Genomic DNA, 17,110 nt, shown 5'->3' with positions numbered 1-17,110 from the left:
ACCTGCCTGTAATGCACACATCTATGTTTGAGACAATAATCGTTATGATCATATGAAATGCAAAGAGTGGTACATGTATAGTTTTTATTATCATCATTATGGATTCAACACAGACTGGACTGGTTGGTGCTTCTAATTAATCTCCTATAGTAGAATTATACAAATTTGCAGGCACATCTCTATGTGGAAAGATTTGCAAATTTGGCTCCCAGTTCTTGGCCATGATTAGGGTTCATAATCTTAAAAATACTTGAGAGAAAGAAGAGAATGTACCCAAGTTTCTGGAACCCATATTAATTAATTTATTAAGAGGATGTGAAATGTGATTTTTTTCATATTCTCTGTTTTGGATGCCAAACAGTTTGGTGATTGCAAAGTGAACTGCAGATAGAAAAAGGTCAGGCTTTTAATTCAGTCTAAAGTAATGGGACCTTCAATTTTCACTTCTGATGACAATAACATGAGCCTAACATCCAGGATCTAGCATGTAAGCAGATTGAATATTAGCTGCTGGTAAAGACTGTAAAAACCAGCCTACATTTCCTCACCATAGCATCCTGTTAAGCTAGCAAAAAAAAAAGAAAGACAGATGAATGTGTTTGCTAGATAATGTGAGATGCTAATACATGATATCCAGTGGGTCCATTTCCTCAGTGTTTTCACAAATCTGTAACAGATGGCAGAAAGTACACAATCCCATATCTGTCCACAGACTATTCATTCATCCTTTCATCCTGCTTCAATTTTCTCCTCTCTGTCTTTCAAATATACATACTGTCAACAAATTTCATGTGCAGAGTCAAACCAACGATGAATTGACCCTATTTGAAAGGAGGAATAAGATTTATACTTTGGATACACACACAATACTTGGAAGCAGGGCCAGTTCATTGTTGGTATCTGCACAATTAGTTGACAATAAGAAAAATATAAAAAATCACCAGCCATATCTTTTAAGCATGTGTAAAATAGTACCCACAATTTAGATACCAACTTCCCTGGGTTTCTGTTCAATCCTCCATTCAAACCACAACACCTCTCTACCCCCATCCACATTTGTTCTTCTGCCCAATCAACGGCACAACCTCCATCTTCATTAAATCATTAAATGTTAACTCGTGGTGGTGTGATCTTTCCTCGTTATGACAGGAGTTGTCATGAAAATAGAGCACAGAGTGTGCAATATGTGAGAGCAACACTCTCAGGCTGTGGGTGTGAATAAGGTGTTTGCTGTTATAATGGAAAAGATGCCTTTAAGTAGTAGCTCTGTTAATCCAAGACACACAGAACAAGAAAGAGAAAGAAAATCTCACAAAGGGGGAGAAACAAAAGCAAAAAGACACACAGTGAATGGTTGGTCTGTGTTATTAAAAAACTGACTGTACCAATATCAACCATACATGATATGCTGTGCAGCTGAGTTGAATGTTTTACTTGAGAGTGGCTCAGATTAAGAGAGATGGGTTAAATTGGCTGAGTGGGTGAATCCTCACAAATTACTACCTGCCATGCCACTAAATTTCAACTGATGCCATATACAATTTTGAAGGCTGTTATAACTAAAATAGCTTCTTCTCCCACAAGCACAAGAGGGCTTTAATTACTCATTTTCCTTTGCAATTCATATTGCAAACCATTCCTTAATATAGATGCAACCAGTACAATCAAATTATTAGTTAGAATGTATTGCCAAGGAAAACTGTAACATTTGCTGCATCTCAACATGTATCACTAGATATAATTGCACCTGGCAAGTAGAAATAATGTTACCTGACAGCTGTGCAGTGATTGCTAGATTTTCAAAACATACATAACTAAAATACATAATACAAATTGAAACACAAAATACATACTTTTAAAGAATAGTTTGAATAGTTTTAGAAAAGTTTGCTTTCTTTCTGAGAGTTAGATGATAAATTGATGCCACTCACCTCTGTTTGCTAGATATAGTAAAATGGTAAGCTTAGCTTAGCATAAAGACTGAAAGCAAGTGGAAGCAGCTGGCCTGGCTCTGTCTATAGGAAATCTGAAAAAATCCGTCAACCAGCACCTCTAAAGCTCACTAACATGTTATATCTTGTTTGTTTAATCTGCACAATAAAAATAAGTCACTGCACCGAGCCAGGAAATTGTGCAGCACATAAAGCCTTGTAAAACCTAATATTTTAAACTCTGGACAGAACCAGGCTAGCTGTTTCCCAATGTCTTTATACTAAGCTAAGCCCATAAACTACAGGCTCGAGCTTCATATCTAGTTCATAGATAGAGTGTTATAAATCTTGTCATCTAACTCATAGCATGAACACAAATAAGAATTTTCACCACCAGACATTCGGTACTGGGAATCGAACCACAGATTTCCATTCTCAGAAACATCAGAGTACTGTTCCTGGGTTTGCTTTGGCTTTGCTAACCCACTGCCACAGCCCCATAAATGAATTTTACCAGCCGTAGCCAGGGTTTTAGAAGAACTGAGGTCATAAGTCCTAGCCCCGCTAGGGGGGCTTGGGGCAATGCCTATTATTCTTATTTCCAGCTTTATTTTTTATATTGATACTCCACTAGAGTATTGCATGATTCACAGTTTAAAAAAACCCTCCTTATTTATCTCATACTGCAAACCTTTCTGAAGCCCCTCAGTTCAGCCTCTGTCTCACAACAGGTAGTCTTAGCTCCTGTCTCTTTAAGGCCCCCCTCAAGATGAGCACACTCTTTTCTGATTGGCCAGCTTTCCAGAAGCCTGCCAGGCAGTTGTATAGGAGTTGTTAAGTTACCGCTGATGCAAACTCAACATTCCCTGCTTTACTGCTTCGTATTAAAAGCTTTATAATGCCTACATTATTATGCCTACCTTGTGAAGAATTAACAGGAAATTAAATGCATTCTCCACTGCATTAGCACAGTGTTGTCAGAGGCACTAAAAAATGATCAACAAAACTGCATAGTGAGAAATGTTGAGCTATTTGTGCTGCAGATCAGTTAGAAATAATGCAGGGAAGAATAGTACAAGTAGAATCAGCCACAGTGATGATGATGCTCGATGAAGAGCTGCAGACAACCAGCACACCTCTGACAGTTAAACAACTTCTTCTAGCTTGCCCTGCTGTGTAATGGAAAATCACAGTGTGCCAGCTTCACTTCAGTCATGGCTCGATGTGACAGCCCCCAAAACAATGGAAAAATGCCATAATGTTAGTGGAGGAGAGTAGTTTACTGGTGTGGAACAGATGACCATATAGAGAAATCAGTCACGAGCTGACGTCAGATTGGGCTGGAAGTTAAAAAAACCCTAAAAAAACATTGGAAACAGAGTGTTCAGAGCAGTCTGATGTCAGTGCTTTTTGCTCATAGGTATTGCTTTTACATATGTTTATGTCATTATTTGACACTTTGGCCATATTTTTGAACATACAACATTAAAACATTATATATACAACTGAAAATGTGGGAAAGCATAATTGGTACCCATTAAGCACAATTTTGGCTACTTTACCCTCCCTTTGTCCCTGGCAGGTGGCAACATTGACAAAATTCCAGATCTGGATTTAACAGACAATTAAAAGTATTTCTAGGGGAAACATTAGCACTGTCAACTGAAGGACTTATATGAGTTATATGAGTTTCAAGATGTGTGCATGTCTGTGCGCATGTGTGGGCGGTTTCCCCATGTTAATACTTAACACGATGCAGTTTGACACATGCATGTTGCCTTGTCACAAAGCGTCAATATTGACCCCAGGAGCATTGTGCATAATTTGCTATCACTTCAGGTGTCACATACTGTCATAGCTACCACGTCGTCGTCTGCTTAACCTCATCATAGCTGGGACGACGAGGGGACTAGGAAAGGGGGGGGGGAAATGACTGAAACATTCAAGCCCAATAGAGATTTTTCTGTCTATCATTGTCCTAACATTATTCTCTATTAGTCCACTAGCCTCAGAGTGACTTCACTATTGAGCTCTGCTGTACCAATATGTAATCCCACTCACGGAGGACCAGAAGTGATTACTGTGATACCTTTTTAGCATGCTGGTGTGGCATTGACCATGGCAGGGGGTGTGTAGTGACCTACTGTCCTCATAGATGTCCTGCTCATTACTATGCTAATAGTTTCCTGTAGCTGGGACCAGTTTTGTTACTCGCTCTCCCTCAGTCTTTCTGTCTCAGTCCCCCTCACAGCTTTCTCATTCTAGCCGTGGTTTGGCCTGGTTGTAAGGGGACTGTGAATCATTGGAGAAAAGGGGAAAGAGTGAGGTGCTTGGCACAGCCAGCTGCTCCCAACTCAGGCCTCATCTACTAATACCATACAAACTGGTAAAATTACCAGCTGGGCAGAAAGCAACAGCAGGTGGCTCGGCACTAACAGAACATAGCAAAATGAGCCGTGTGACCTTTAGTATTTGGACAGATACGGCACATATATTTTGATTAAAAGATTATTAATTAAATGGGAGCATTTACTGTATTAAGCATGTTTTTCCCTTTTACATCACACAAATGTTATGATATTTCACTGTTATCACTGTGTAGTTGCCTTAACACATATCCTCGATTTATAAACATGGTCTCTAGAGGTCAGTTTTCAGGGGAATAGTTTGTTCTCCTGTTCATTCCTTTTAGCTTGTAGCTATATTCAATGAACAGCTGATGAACAGTTTATCTCCAGCATTAACCATAGAAAAAAAGTTTAGCTTCATTTTTGTATGTTGCTTGTTAAAAGACTTAATAGGAAAAGGCAGTACGTTTGTTATCAACCAAAGATATCAAACAGTTGAATTTAAAGGTGTTAGATGAGTTTCAAACTGCAAAATATAGAACTTCCCACCACTCTTCCACTGTCTTTGAGGTACCATAATTACTTTTCATCATCTTACTGGAAACAATAGCCAGTTTAACTGCTGTGGCTTCTCTTCTTTTCTCTGAAACAGTTTGATAAATTTACTCATACTCACTATCATTAAGATCAATTTGTCAAAGTCGTATTGGCCAAAAGTCTTATCCTGACATTTCAGTTTAGTTTCTAAAACAAGATCTACTTGTTCTGTGCCAATAATTCTTTAGCAGAATATCTCAGAGCTACAGCCCCAGATAATGAATTGTTTGAATGAGATGTGCTGCTGCACTGCAACTGCCACATATTTTACTATACGACATGTCCACTCTATGCAGAACGTAAGATGACCCCCTCCTTTGCAGCTTTGCACGCTAAGATGCATGATGAGAGGGTGTATGACAGCAATCCTGTGGTTAGCACAAGCAGTAAAAAAAGATGACTACTTCTTTTTTGATTCGCTGCCTTCCTTGGCTCGCCTGCGAGACATGAGCTGCATGCAGCAGACACACCAAAGTGAAGGTATTCTTAGAATCCTCAGCCTCCTTTCATTGTGGGGATGAACTCATGAGATAAAATATGCACGAACTTCTAAAATAGGAAACTTTGCTTTGCGTTCACATAGACACGACAACGTCTGCCTGCAGATTTTGTCAGAGTAAACAACGTGCAATGAAATTACATCTGACATTTAAAAAATTAATGATACCCATAATTTTATGGAGAGGGAATGGGACCTGTGCTGAGAGAAATAGAGATAGAGGAAGACAGAGAATGAAAGCACAGCAGAGAACAGAGCGAGGGAATTGCTCCTGATTTGCCAAATATGTGCAGCAGGGACGTACAGAGGGGGGGAGAAGAGTTCATGCATGTGTGTGTGTGTGTGAGGGTGGGGGAGGAACCTCTGTGTGTCCTAAGGGATGCCTGATCCACGCCTTGGCCTACTCCAACAACCAGATGAGAGGTTATGTAACTGCGGAAGCTGACTAACGTCCAACACTGGTTAATGACTTAACTTCAAACAGCATCAAACGCAAGTCCTCAGGCAAGGCTCATGTCTCAATATATAACTGTATGAACATTGGAATGCATGTGTGACTGTGAATATGCTATTCTTGCATGATAGAACACACATGTATAATTCATGTCTGTGCATTTATGTCTGAAAAAAACAACAAACTTTTTTTTTTTTTTTTTTTAAATTACAGCAAATTTAAATGTTAACTTTTACCTCCAAAGTAGGATCCATCAGTCAGCTTCATCTCCTTGTTGAACTTGGTGATGACACTCGCAACACCATGCTGAATGAAGTACATCTTCTTCCCGACCGTGCCTTCTCGGATAATGTAGTCGTTGGGCTGAAAGACCTCAAACTTCAACTTGCTCAGCATCCCCGTCACAAAGTTGGGGTCCGCGTTGGCAAACAGAGGCATGGTGGCCACAAGCTTGCGGCAATTGAAGTTGACAATTTCCTGGTGGAGGAAGAAAGCAAAGTGTCTGTCAAATAAATGAGATCAATCGTCATTTTTACCTACAACATGAAAAATGAGCATCAGTTAGGTACTGTCTGACACAAAACATCATCACAAATCTCTGCTGATTTTATCTGTGAGCACAAATGAATTGGATGCACACTGCTGCTTTATCCCTAATACTTCTAAGCACTTCCCATCACTCCTGAGAAGAAACTTTTTGGCACTCTCGTCAGATCCTGATGAGTTTGCCCTCTGGTGCCGGCGGCAGGCCATCTCTCTGGTCTCATCCTGTCCCCTCAGACCCAGCAGGAGATTAGGAGCTTGTTTTCTGTTTACCCACACATCTCTGTTGCTGTGCAGATGGAAAGCCGGGGCACTTGGCATCTGTGGTGGTGTGTTGTTGACGCCCCCATGAGGGATAGCTTCTCTTCCAGTGACAACAGGACATCAACAGAGAGATAACCAATCTCTGGGATGCTCGCTAGCTACGTAAAGTGAAGTTAGCTCAGCCTCAGATGCCTGTGTCAGCTAATGCCACGGGCTCTGACCTCAATCATGCACCAGAACTAATGAATTAGATAGTAAGCAGTTTTCATGCCCAGCCAGGAGTTCTCTTGGGGAAACATTCTTTGGCTATGCCTATTTAAAGATTTGTCATATGGTGGAGAAACAGACGCAGCGAAATAGAAGCAAAGAAGGGGTAATATAGAGAGACGGGACATCAGTCTGCCTATTATGTTATACAGTACAAAGCAGTCTGCTTGCAAACTGCATATATATTTAGAGTACTGCAAACCATTTGCCAGATTTTTTATGTTTCAAACATTTTATTCAGACATATTTTCTTTATTCGTTTTAAAACAATATGAAAATCAAGTTGCAGCAATGTTTTACCTCCCTGAGAAAGGCAATCCATCACATTAAGCCTTCTGTGACTATGAATTTTCTAAAAGTCACTTTCTCATTGTGTGGTAATACAGTTGCAAGCAGGAGAATTTTAGAAAACACAAAACAAATACAAAAAGCAAATATTTGAATGCAAGAAACAACCACATTTTCATTATACTTTCATCGTGTTAATGGTCATGATTTTCCAATAACAGAGCTAAATCAATTAAATGATAACCATCAATTGGATTATTGGATGTCGTTGTCCTTGAAAAACAACACCAAGGAGAAATTCTGCCAATGTCCATAGCTGCACACCAGAGTGGTTAATGAAACGCTTGAGGCTTAGCTGTAAGCATCATTACCTTTGACCAACTCAACTCCGTACCAAATCCAAAGCTGTTTTATCCACTGACGCAGCGTTGTCATGCGAATCCCAGGTAGTTATAATTGCTTGAGCCAAAAGCAGCCTAAATCTTGTGGTAAATGACTTGCGAGAATCAGCTGAAGTATACTTGGGCTGATTTCATGGCTCACCTTTAGCCCAAAGCTAGTCTGAGTGCTGCAGAGTGGAGCTGATTCTTATCCCAAATTGAGTCTTCACCCCAAAAATAGTGTTGGAACATAACGTGCAGACACTCACACAGTGGCAATCAGCCCAACTGTCCTCTGGCAGTCTACCTGGAATGGGTGTGGCTTCATTGATATTAGGCTGCGTTATAGCTACATTAATTGATTTCTGGCTGCTAAATGCTAAGAATAGTGTCAAGGGACACAAAGATTGAAAAAACCCCCCCACTGCTTTCTTCCCGTTATCTTTCAAAAGAAAACTTAAAGCCAATTTACAGCAAAAGCTACAGAAGCTAAGCCTTACAAAGCACTGTAATGATGGATAAAATATACTGGGACAGCAGAGAAGGTACCATAAGTTGTGCCACACAAATCTAGACATATTTAGTCATTAAAACTATGATTTGATATTTATTTGTAAAGTGTACTGTTGCTTTAAGTCTAATATGATTCAAACAGGAGTTGGTGAAAGCAAGCTCATTTATAGAGGTAGCTTATGAATGTGCATGAAGGTTGGCATCGCTCACGAACCTGAAAGAGGGGTCTGAAAACAGAGGAGGTGAGGGATGCGGTGGGGGCTCACCGTGGTAAGGTCTTTTAGTCAGTGTGACACAGCAAATTAGGGTGCTAAAGCCTGACAATAACACCATCGAAAAAAGGACATACAGCACTGTAGAGTACAGATGCTATCTTTTACACTCATTTTATCGATAGAACATTTTGTTATAAATGCAGAATTCATTAACATTGTGTACTGTTTTAAATGCGTTCTTAATAGTACTATACTGTGCGGCAGCTGCTGCATATTTTTATATTCATTTTTATTGTGTTTCTAAAAATATCTGTAGCAGAATTAGATAATAACACATCCTCTTGCCGTAGTAATTACAGATGTATTACTCAATCAATCCTCAAGTGACCTAATTCTGTAATGGATGATCAGAGAACAGCCTTCAATTTTAGAGTCAGAGTGCATCAGGCTGGAAACCTGACACGGGTGAAAACAATCCATTGCACTCCATAGTTACTACAGCAGTAGTAGCAGTGACCAGATTAAAGTTATGTGGTTAACTTTTAATTTCTTTTCCCTGCATACAAAGACTGAAAAAAGGAAAAAGGACTGCCAGGAGACCTGAGGAATAACAGCAAAACTACAGATTCCTGAATCAATCTGCATTACCAGGCTGACATAATGTAATTAAGCACAATCTCAAGCGCATTATAACTCTGTGATATATTTTGTTATGCAGAAACAAAAGCTACCTTATTGCTTTGGAAAATAAATGGAACAAATGAGCAACCTACTTCCTCTGCCTTCTCTGTGAAGAATGAGCTGTTAAAATAAGCGATTTTTGACACATCTTAAACACTGTTATATGGGGAAATGGCAATGTAAGATATTTTATGTAGCCTGTTTTGCTCTGGTGTTGGTTTTCACTATTCAGTCCCATGGGCAGAGCTTTCATTGTGCGACACTGTCTCTATGCAGATTTTAACTTTGCTTGCTATGCACGGTGAATTAAGCCTGCAGGATTTTCTGTGTTCTCATAGTCGTACCATCTAAATCCCTGCACCTCCCTGTGAGTGTCTGGGACTGCGCTTCAGCATTTGATTCTGCAAGGTGACTTAATGTGGGTACATGAGAGATGGTCATGATTTCTACGCTTGCTTTGCTTTTTATTTCTTCTCTCTCCCACATCCCTATGCATAATTACCCGTGTAATCTACAGATAGGAGGTCAGCCAAGAACTTTAAAACTGGTCATTGACTTCACAATAGATTTCAATACTCCTTTTCATTATCTCTCTTTGTGAATAATATACAGTATAATCAGTTGATGCTTGAGTTGTGTAACTGTATATCTGTGCTACACTGATATCTTCAGACTCATTATTCCAATATTCCAATACTACTGCATTTGAGAAATAAAAGAGCACATTTTTCAAACACTCTTGAACTGCGGTGAGGTGCAGGTAATGTTTCTGTTCAGAATATTTTCTTATCTTAATGAATGCTCAATCTGAGTGTACACAGGATGAGGAGAATCCGTTTTGCTGTTTTTCTGCTTGACCTTGGAAGATGAGATGACAGGTGATGGTATTTCGGTTTCAGGTACTGCACATTTAAAGGTGCAAATGAACATTCACTCCTCATCTTGGAGGAAGAAACCAATTCATGTTCACAAGCCAAAACCACTGTGTGACACCTACCTGTCAGGATTTTCTTTTTCAGATTTTAGATGTGTTTTAAAAACTTTTTTTTTTTTTTACCTTTGTTCCAAAAATAAAACTTTAAAATGCCTTCAAACTGAAACTCTGAGTCTCAGAAGATTTATAAATGTTACTTAAGTGAAACCTCTGTAGTGCTGCATTGGCAGAAGCTTCTGAGAAAACTGATGTTTAAATTGAATTTACTGTAGGGGTCTTAAGAGAGAAGATGTCTCACCTCTTTGAGCGGGTCGTTGAGTTCACTCAGGATGTTGTCCTCATCAAAAATTTTGCCTTGGTAGCGATGCTCATAGTAGTCGTGAATTTTCTGTCGCATGTCTGCTGGAAGCTTGTGGAAGGACATGTATTGCTCCACTTGCTTGTACTGGAAAGGCAAAGACAAAGCAGATGGATATCAGTTCAAATATGCAGTGCAAAGATGCATTAAATATTCTGTATGTAAGAATTCCTTTTTATTAGTGACAACTGTGGCCGTTAAGTGAGCTGTAATCTGCAGAGGTCGGTAGTGAGGTACGTTTTTTTTAAAAAAACGCACCCACCCGACCTGCCATGAAGAGCCAATCTGCACTGCCCAACCCACAAAGATATGCAATAATCAACTACCTGAACCTGACCCTACCCCACAACAAACTGCTGACTTTGTTTACCAACTGTGTTTACGAAACACTGGTAGGCTCCAGTGAGCTGTGGTTGGGGAGCAAAGTGCTGTGGTTTGGTTGTGAAATGTGTGGAACACCCCAAGAAACACCCAAAAACAAAGGTACTGCAGCCCGGAACTGTGATAGCAGGCGTGGTCAGGCAACTAGCCACCAGCCAACCTGGTGGGTAATAGAGCTGGATAGCTAATATCTTCAGGGCGTTTCTAATCAGATAAGTTAGCACAGTTTTTGTTGTGGTGATGTCGGTCATTTGATGACATTAACAGGAGAAAGGCAAGACACTCGGTAGTGTGCAAAAAAAGTCAGGCAACCAACAAAGTCAGAGTCGGAGTCTGTTATGACCCGTTGACTCACTGGCAATAAAAAATGATTAATACTTGTGAATTGCTTCACAATTCTTACATACAGAACTTTCGATATGGAAAATATCAAATATTATAATGTTAATAATTAGTATAAACAAGCAGAATTTTCAAAGGTCTTCACTGAATGTGTATTTGTGTCTCTGTATTGAGGACAACCCGTGCTCTCACATAGTCACGCTGCCATGTCCTGGTTCTGTGTGTGGGGAGGGAAAGAGAGAACGAGGGAGGCAGGTGGTGAAGGAAAGTAGGAATGAGTACAGGCCCAGGGCTATGTCAGACCAAGGTAGCAGTTCCGATTATCTCACCCATGCAGGAAGCCCAGTCCTAATGGGCAATTAAGCCATGATCTAATATGAACGAGCAAGGTATACCTGATATCCTAGAGAGATTTAAAAGCTGACCATAAACCAGATGGCGCAAAATGCATGACTGATCAAGTGATAATTATTTGCATGATTTCATTTGAATATTTTGTTGACAATCCAACCAATGTTGGATTGTCAAGTGTCAAGAATCCAACCTGATGCCAAGGAGATGCTCCTCTGGCCTTTTCTAGCTTCTTATCCCTTCTATAAAATCTCTTGATTGTGAAAGACTGTAAATTTCGTTTAGAAAATGTGTTTCTTGTGTTTAAATATCCTTTTTAATTCCTTTGTTTGTATTTCCTTATAAAGTTAAAATGTATGTAAGGCTGAATGGTGCTAAAAAACAATCATCTAATTAATCCCCAATTATTTAAATATTACAGGCTTTTTTCTGAAACAACGTAATTTTAACATAGTTATAAAAGCAAACTATTAAATATTTTGTATGTCTGTGGCATTGTCAATATTTAAATATTGTAATGATGTATTAACAGTCAGTACCTAAATATGAATAGTGGAGGAAACTACTGTAGCAAGCATATTTATTTTTTATGCTAAATTACTGTTTTTTTTTGTTTGATTTTCTAAATTATCTAGCAGTATTTAATACCTTAGTAGATATGCAACTTAAATCCAAGTAAGGGAATATTTATAGTAAAATGAAAATATAATTTATTAAATTGTTACTTGCTGTATTTACAGACAGTTTCCATAATAAGCACAGTATATTGAGGTTTCCCAATTTAGAGGGATAACTAGGATTATATAATGGGAATTTAAAACAAATAAATAATGTTATTAAAGGTTTATTATGACTTGGGTCTTATTTTTTATAGCTCTGGCCATCGTGTGTATTTGCTATGATAACATTTATTGGTGAGATTTGGATAAAGGGAAGCAATGCTAGTGGGAAGTCCAACAGGGTAATAAACACAAGCTGGCACACTATCAAGCTTCATAAAGCCAAAAGTTTAGCTAGATTATCTGAATTACTTTATTGGAAGGTAAACCTGAAAATGAACACACTTGTTGGTAATAATGCCTTGTTGCACATGAAAACCGTGTGTGCAGAACCTAAGTTATACAATATAGATCAAAGTTGAGCCAGGAAGTTGTTCAATATTATCCTTTAAAACATTGCTGTTGTTATTGTCACTCACACTATAGTAACATCAGGATTCTTTATGGCCAGAGGATGAGTGGGAGAGAGGGACAGAGCGAAAGAGAGAGAATGATGGAGGATGAAATATTTTGTGTCCTTAGAAAGCCAGATGGCCTGTGATTCATACACTTTTTTTTTTTTACTGCACGTACATGGCTGGACACAAGACTGTGATCTTCCATTTGTGCAATACTGCCAGTAACAGAGATGTAAGAGCCGTCCTGTTTCTGGTAATTGAATCTTAGCGGGTGTTAACATTTTGTCCACATTAACCTGAAAGCAAGAACTGACCCAAAGGAGAAAGAAAACATATTTGCTCATATGTTCTGATCATTCATTGTTTCCTCACACAGGTTTGCCACAGACAGGGCAGTGAACACAATCTCCCCAACCAGTCCAAGGCCCTTACACCTGAAATTAAACAGTCTCTCATGCTGCCGCTGGTAATCACAGCAGAGCAGTAGGTGAGAGTCAGTAGCAGCTGTGAGGTTGGTCGCTCTGTGGGGGGCTCTGTGGCCAGTGTGATGCAAGCATGGTTCACAAAATGAAATTTGTCAGTGAGAGAGAAGATCCTTGAGTCACAATGCCTCCCGCATTGATTTTCTCCCAGCTGCAGGCAGGTGATAAGGGGCCAGGGTTTTGTTTGCGGGAAATTGATTTATTTTGAGTTCACAGTCGAAGTTGGCGAATGTCTGGAGAGGCTCCATGGGGCTGAGGTGGGGCACAGAGTCAGACAAACATGGCACTGAGCATGACATGACATCTGCACTATTTCAGGTTGGATATGTGGCCTCCAGCTTGAGGTCATGTACATTTTCTATAATGATGATTACTTCATTTTTCTTTTTTTAATTTTATTGGTTAACTGCCCAATTATATGTCAAAATGTTCAAGTGCACTGGCATTTGCATAGCATTCAGTACTGCCTAACAGAGCCATTTAGATTGACTCCACTCCTAAAATGAAATCAGACAAAGTTAACTGCACTACATTATGACCTCATCCATTTCTTTCTTTGTGCCTCTCAGTCTTTCTCTCTCTAGAAATAGTCACTGCCTAGTCAGTCCTATACTCACAGCGTGATGTGCCATTTGGCACAAAATTAAGCAATTTCTGTTCTTGCCAGTGGCTCGGTCAGGTACTTTTGTCAATACAATACAGCCATTATCTACAAAAGTAACACTCTATGGAGAGACAGTATAACTTTAATGTGACAAAGGTGTTTTTTTTAATGTGTTCTCTGTGTTTTTGCTACCCAACAAGTGTTGGTGGCCCAGCTTGTCATTAGTGTGACAAGTTGGAAAGGTTTCTACTCTCTGCATGTGCTCAAATATATCATAACTTGGGTAGAAATAATAGATTAGACCCTAATCTGTTTAATCTAGGACAGGAAACAATCAGACGCTTTCATTCAGTTAAAGGAATACTGAATAATTGTCTTGCTGAGAATGTGATTATTGAAACCACTCTCATGGTTTTATGTGCTGGACTATTCCTATGGCAGGGTGCAGTGACTTCCCCGAGTCTCCCTTCTGGTTCTCTGGCAAACTAACAGTAAGACTACAGAAAGTCACCAACTCTAAAAATTACAACTTGTCCTCTGTCTTTATGCTAAAATAAGCTGCTGCTGGCTATTGCTTTATATTAAACAGACAGATATGAGAGTGGTATCATGTAATTCTTGGCAATTGCTATTCCTTTTAAGCATGGCTGCTTGTACACTTCATATGTCAAAAATTCACATTGAGAATTGACAATCTTTAGGCTATATCTGGGTGTCCAAATGTTGACATCTTTATAGAGCTGTTTTTGACACTGATAGCTGCACATTCAAAGTGTACAATTACAGGCTAGTTAGAATTTTAGTTTTCTTAATTAACATTTCATGACAACTTGTTCGAAACTTTTCTCTATTTTTCTTAACCTTCTTTTGACCAGAACAGTGTTTCATGGCAGACAATTGACCCTTCGCTAAACCCCTCCCCTAAACAGCCACTGTCCAATCCTACGTTAGCAACCGTGTGTAGCAACCGTTTCGTGACTCTGAGCCTTGTATATTATCTAATGAGGCGCAGCATGGACAAGTCTTTAAGAATAACTCCTCAGGCCTCAGCTGATGAATGACACACAGCTGTACGCTGGCTCCCAGTGACTCAGCACCAGGGCATCACAGCAGGCACATCTTGAGATCATGCATGCTTTACACCCTCATTTCCTTTGACCCCCCGCCCCCCTACTATTATTTCTCTTCTCTGTCGTCCTTCATATGCTTCTTTCAGTATGTTTCCTTATATATTGCATTATGCTTTGCCCTCTTTGATAATTTTTTCTTTTTTCACTTTTGAAACATGAGAAAGCTGTTTATAGGAGATAAGGTTTTCAGGATTTAAGTTGAACCTATTAAAAAGAATGACTCTTGAGTGCCAGCATTATTCTTTCTCTTTCTTCCTCATCTTCTGCCCATCTTATAGTACTTACCCCTTCTGCCCTTAGCCAACTTCTGACCTCACACTCACATCCATCTCTCCATCCATGTTTCCAACCCCCCAGCTGTGGCAGTGATAGATGTAATGACTAGAGGCTGAGCACCCTGGACCCATCCCTGCTGCTCCCCAGCCTGCTCCACTGATATGCACAGCCATGCAGCAAATCAGCCCTCGCTGAATCTGGCTACACACTGGGGCTCTGTTACCATGAACATGGCATTCACAACCTCAAAGCTGTCAGTTCAATGCCTGGAGGGATGTTAAAAGGAATAAAGTGGGATGTAGATTAAGCAAATTTGCTGTGAAGCAGATGTACATCCATACAGAGTAAAAGACATGTCACTAATTCAAACAGTGACTTCGGAAGCCCGACTTGTTTGCTGTGGGCGACCTGCTGTCATTAATTTTCAGTGGAATGCACTATGGCATTGGTGTATCTGGCTGTTTACGATCAATCATAAAATTATTGCAGCTTAATAAAAAAATCATGTCTCTGCTAATCAAATACCCATGACGCTCATAGTGTTACTCAGCAAAGTGATGCGGTTTTTCAGACTAAAAGGTTTTTCACCAAGCCTGCTCTATCTTGCCACATGTGCATCTTTTTATCCTGACTGTGGAGTGCACTGACTTCTGATCTGCTAGCATTTCTGTCAATAAAGAGTCCATGGGCTGACCTGCTGATGATTAGTCTGAGGATGAAATTTAATCTGTCGGAGGATGATGAAATTGAATGATTAGCATTCCACAATCCCATTGAGGTAAAAGCTATGATCTTGACCATGATGTTGACTAGATTAGGATTGTCCATAGAGGACTGTCCCGATACGCTGTGTGCATTTAACTATTTTGATGATGTACCATGTATAATAGCACTGCAACACTGCAACTAACACACAGGGGGTAGTTTTGCTAGATGTGCATTAAGCCTGGCAAGGTCAGGCCATCATTTTACAATGAAATGATAACAGCTAAATGCTTTTGTATGCAAGGCGTAAATTAACATGTCCTGTTATAGTCAGAGCCAAGGTGACTATAACCATAATATACACTGATGCTCTGATAAGAATTATGGCAACAGCCTCATGCAGAGTAATTGATGTGTACTTTGTGTGTCAGCCCAGACCTGCATTACTGTGTTTGTATGTGTGGACATAAATACAGTCTGGCTACAGCCAACAATGATTTCATCAGCAATTCATTTGCTGTAGAGCTTCAATTATAAACCGAATGACAGGAAATTAATATGCAACTATTCTGATAATCAATTAATTGCTGCTGTATTTTAATTTTTCAAGCATAAATGCTTCACATTCACTGGTTCCAGCTACTCAAATGTGAGTATTTGCTGCTGCTTATTGTTGGTTATGATAGTTTTCAGTTTTAGTCAGAAAAAACAAGCAATTCGAAGACATCAGCTCATTATCCAGAAAATTATTAACCAAGAAAAAAATCAATAATGAAAGCAATCTTTGGTTGTTTTGATTACTTTCTTGATCAACCCTTTGGTTTATTAAATGTCAAAATACTAAAAAATGTCCATGACAATTTCGAAAGTCCAAATCAAAGTCCAAAGATATTCAGTTCATTATCACATAAGACAAAAAGGGATAAATCCTCAACATTAAGAAGCAGACACCAAACAATGTTAGAATTTTTGCAATAGCGAATGATAGCTTGATTATTAAATAGCAGTTCCATCTAAATAGCAGGTTTGTTGGTTTCTGGTAATCAACTAATACTTTTTTTAAATTGATTTCTAAACAAAACACATTTAAAAAAAAAAATCTACGCTCTGTAGGTAAAACAGTAAATCTGAGTTTATGTCATCTTTGTTACCACACAGGTTAAAGGTCAGCTCTTCCCTTTAATCATAACCATGCTCTGTAGTGGATCAAGATAGCCATAAAGGACTATAATCCCCCGCGCTACAATGGTATGTACATGGAATTCTGCAGCATAAGCTCAGGAAAGTTTGGAAGCTAAACTCAGGTTCTTGCGTGCAAGCACGATGCGCATCAGTCATGGCCGTGTGTTCTGGGAACTGCCCTGGCCCCTCAGCGGGATCACAGATGGCG

At 39.4% G+C, this 17,110-nt stretch overlaps 1 protein-coding gene across 1 annotated transcript in view; it reads right to left on the bottom strand.

Annotated features, from left to right (window-relative positions):
* Positions 1-17,110, bottom strand: part of LOC133995297 (potassium/sodium hyperpolarization-activated cyclic nucleotide-gated channel 1) — a 70,362-nt gene that overhangs the window by 9,986 nt on the left and 43,266 nt on the right. Inside the window, exons 5-6 of the mRNA XM_062434638.1 lie at positions 10,213-10,359; positions 6,066-6,306 (exon numbers count right to left, since the gene is read on the bottom strand). Of these exons, the coding sequence (XP_062290622.1) occupies positions 6,066-6,306; positions 10,213-10,359 (388 nt within the window). The remainder of the gene's footprint in view (positions 1-6,065; positions 6,307-10,212; positions 10,360-17,110) is intronic.

This window comes from Scomber scombrus, chromosome 15 (genome assembly GCF_963691925.1).
Source record: "Scomber scombrus chromosome 15, fScoSco1.1, whole genome shotgun sequence".
NCBI classification, from domain to species: Eukaryota; Metazoa; Chordata; class Actinopteri; order Scombriformes; family Scombridae; genus Scomber; species Scomber scombrus.
Note: the sequence above shows the minus strand (reverse complement) of the source record. Positions and strands in the feature narration are given on the sequence as shown.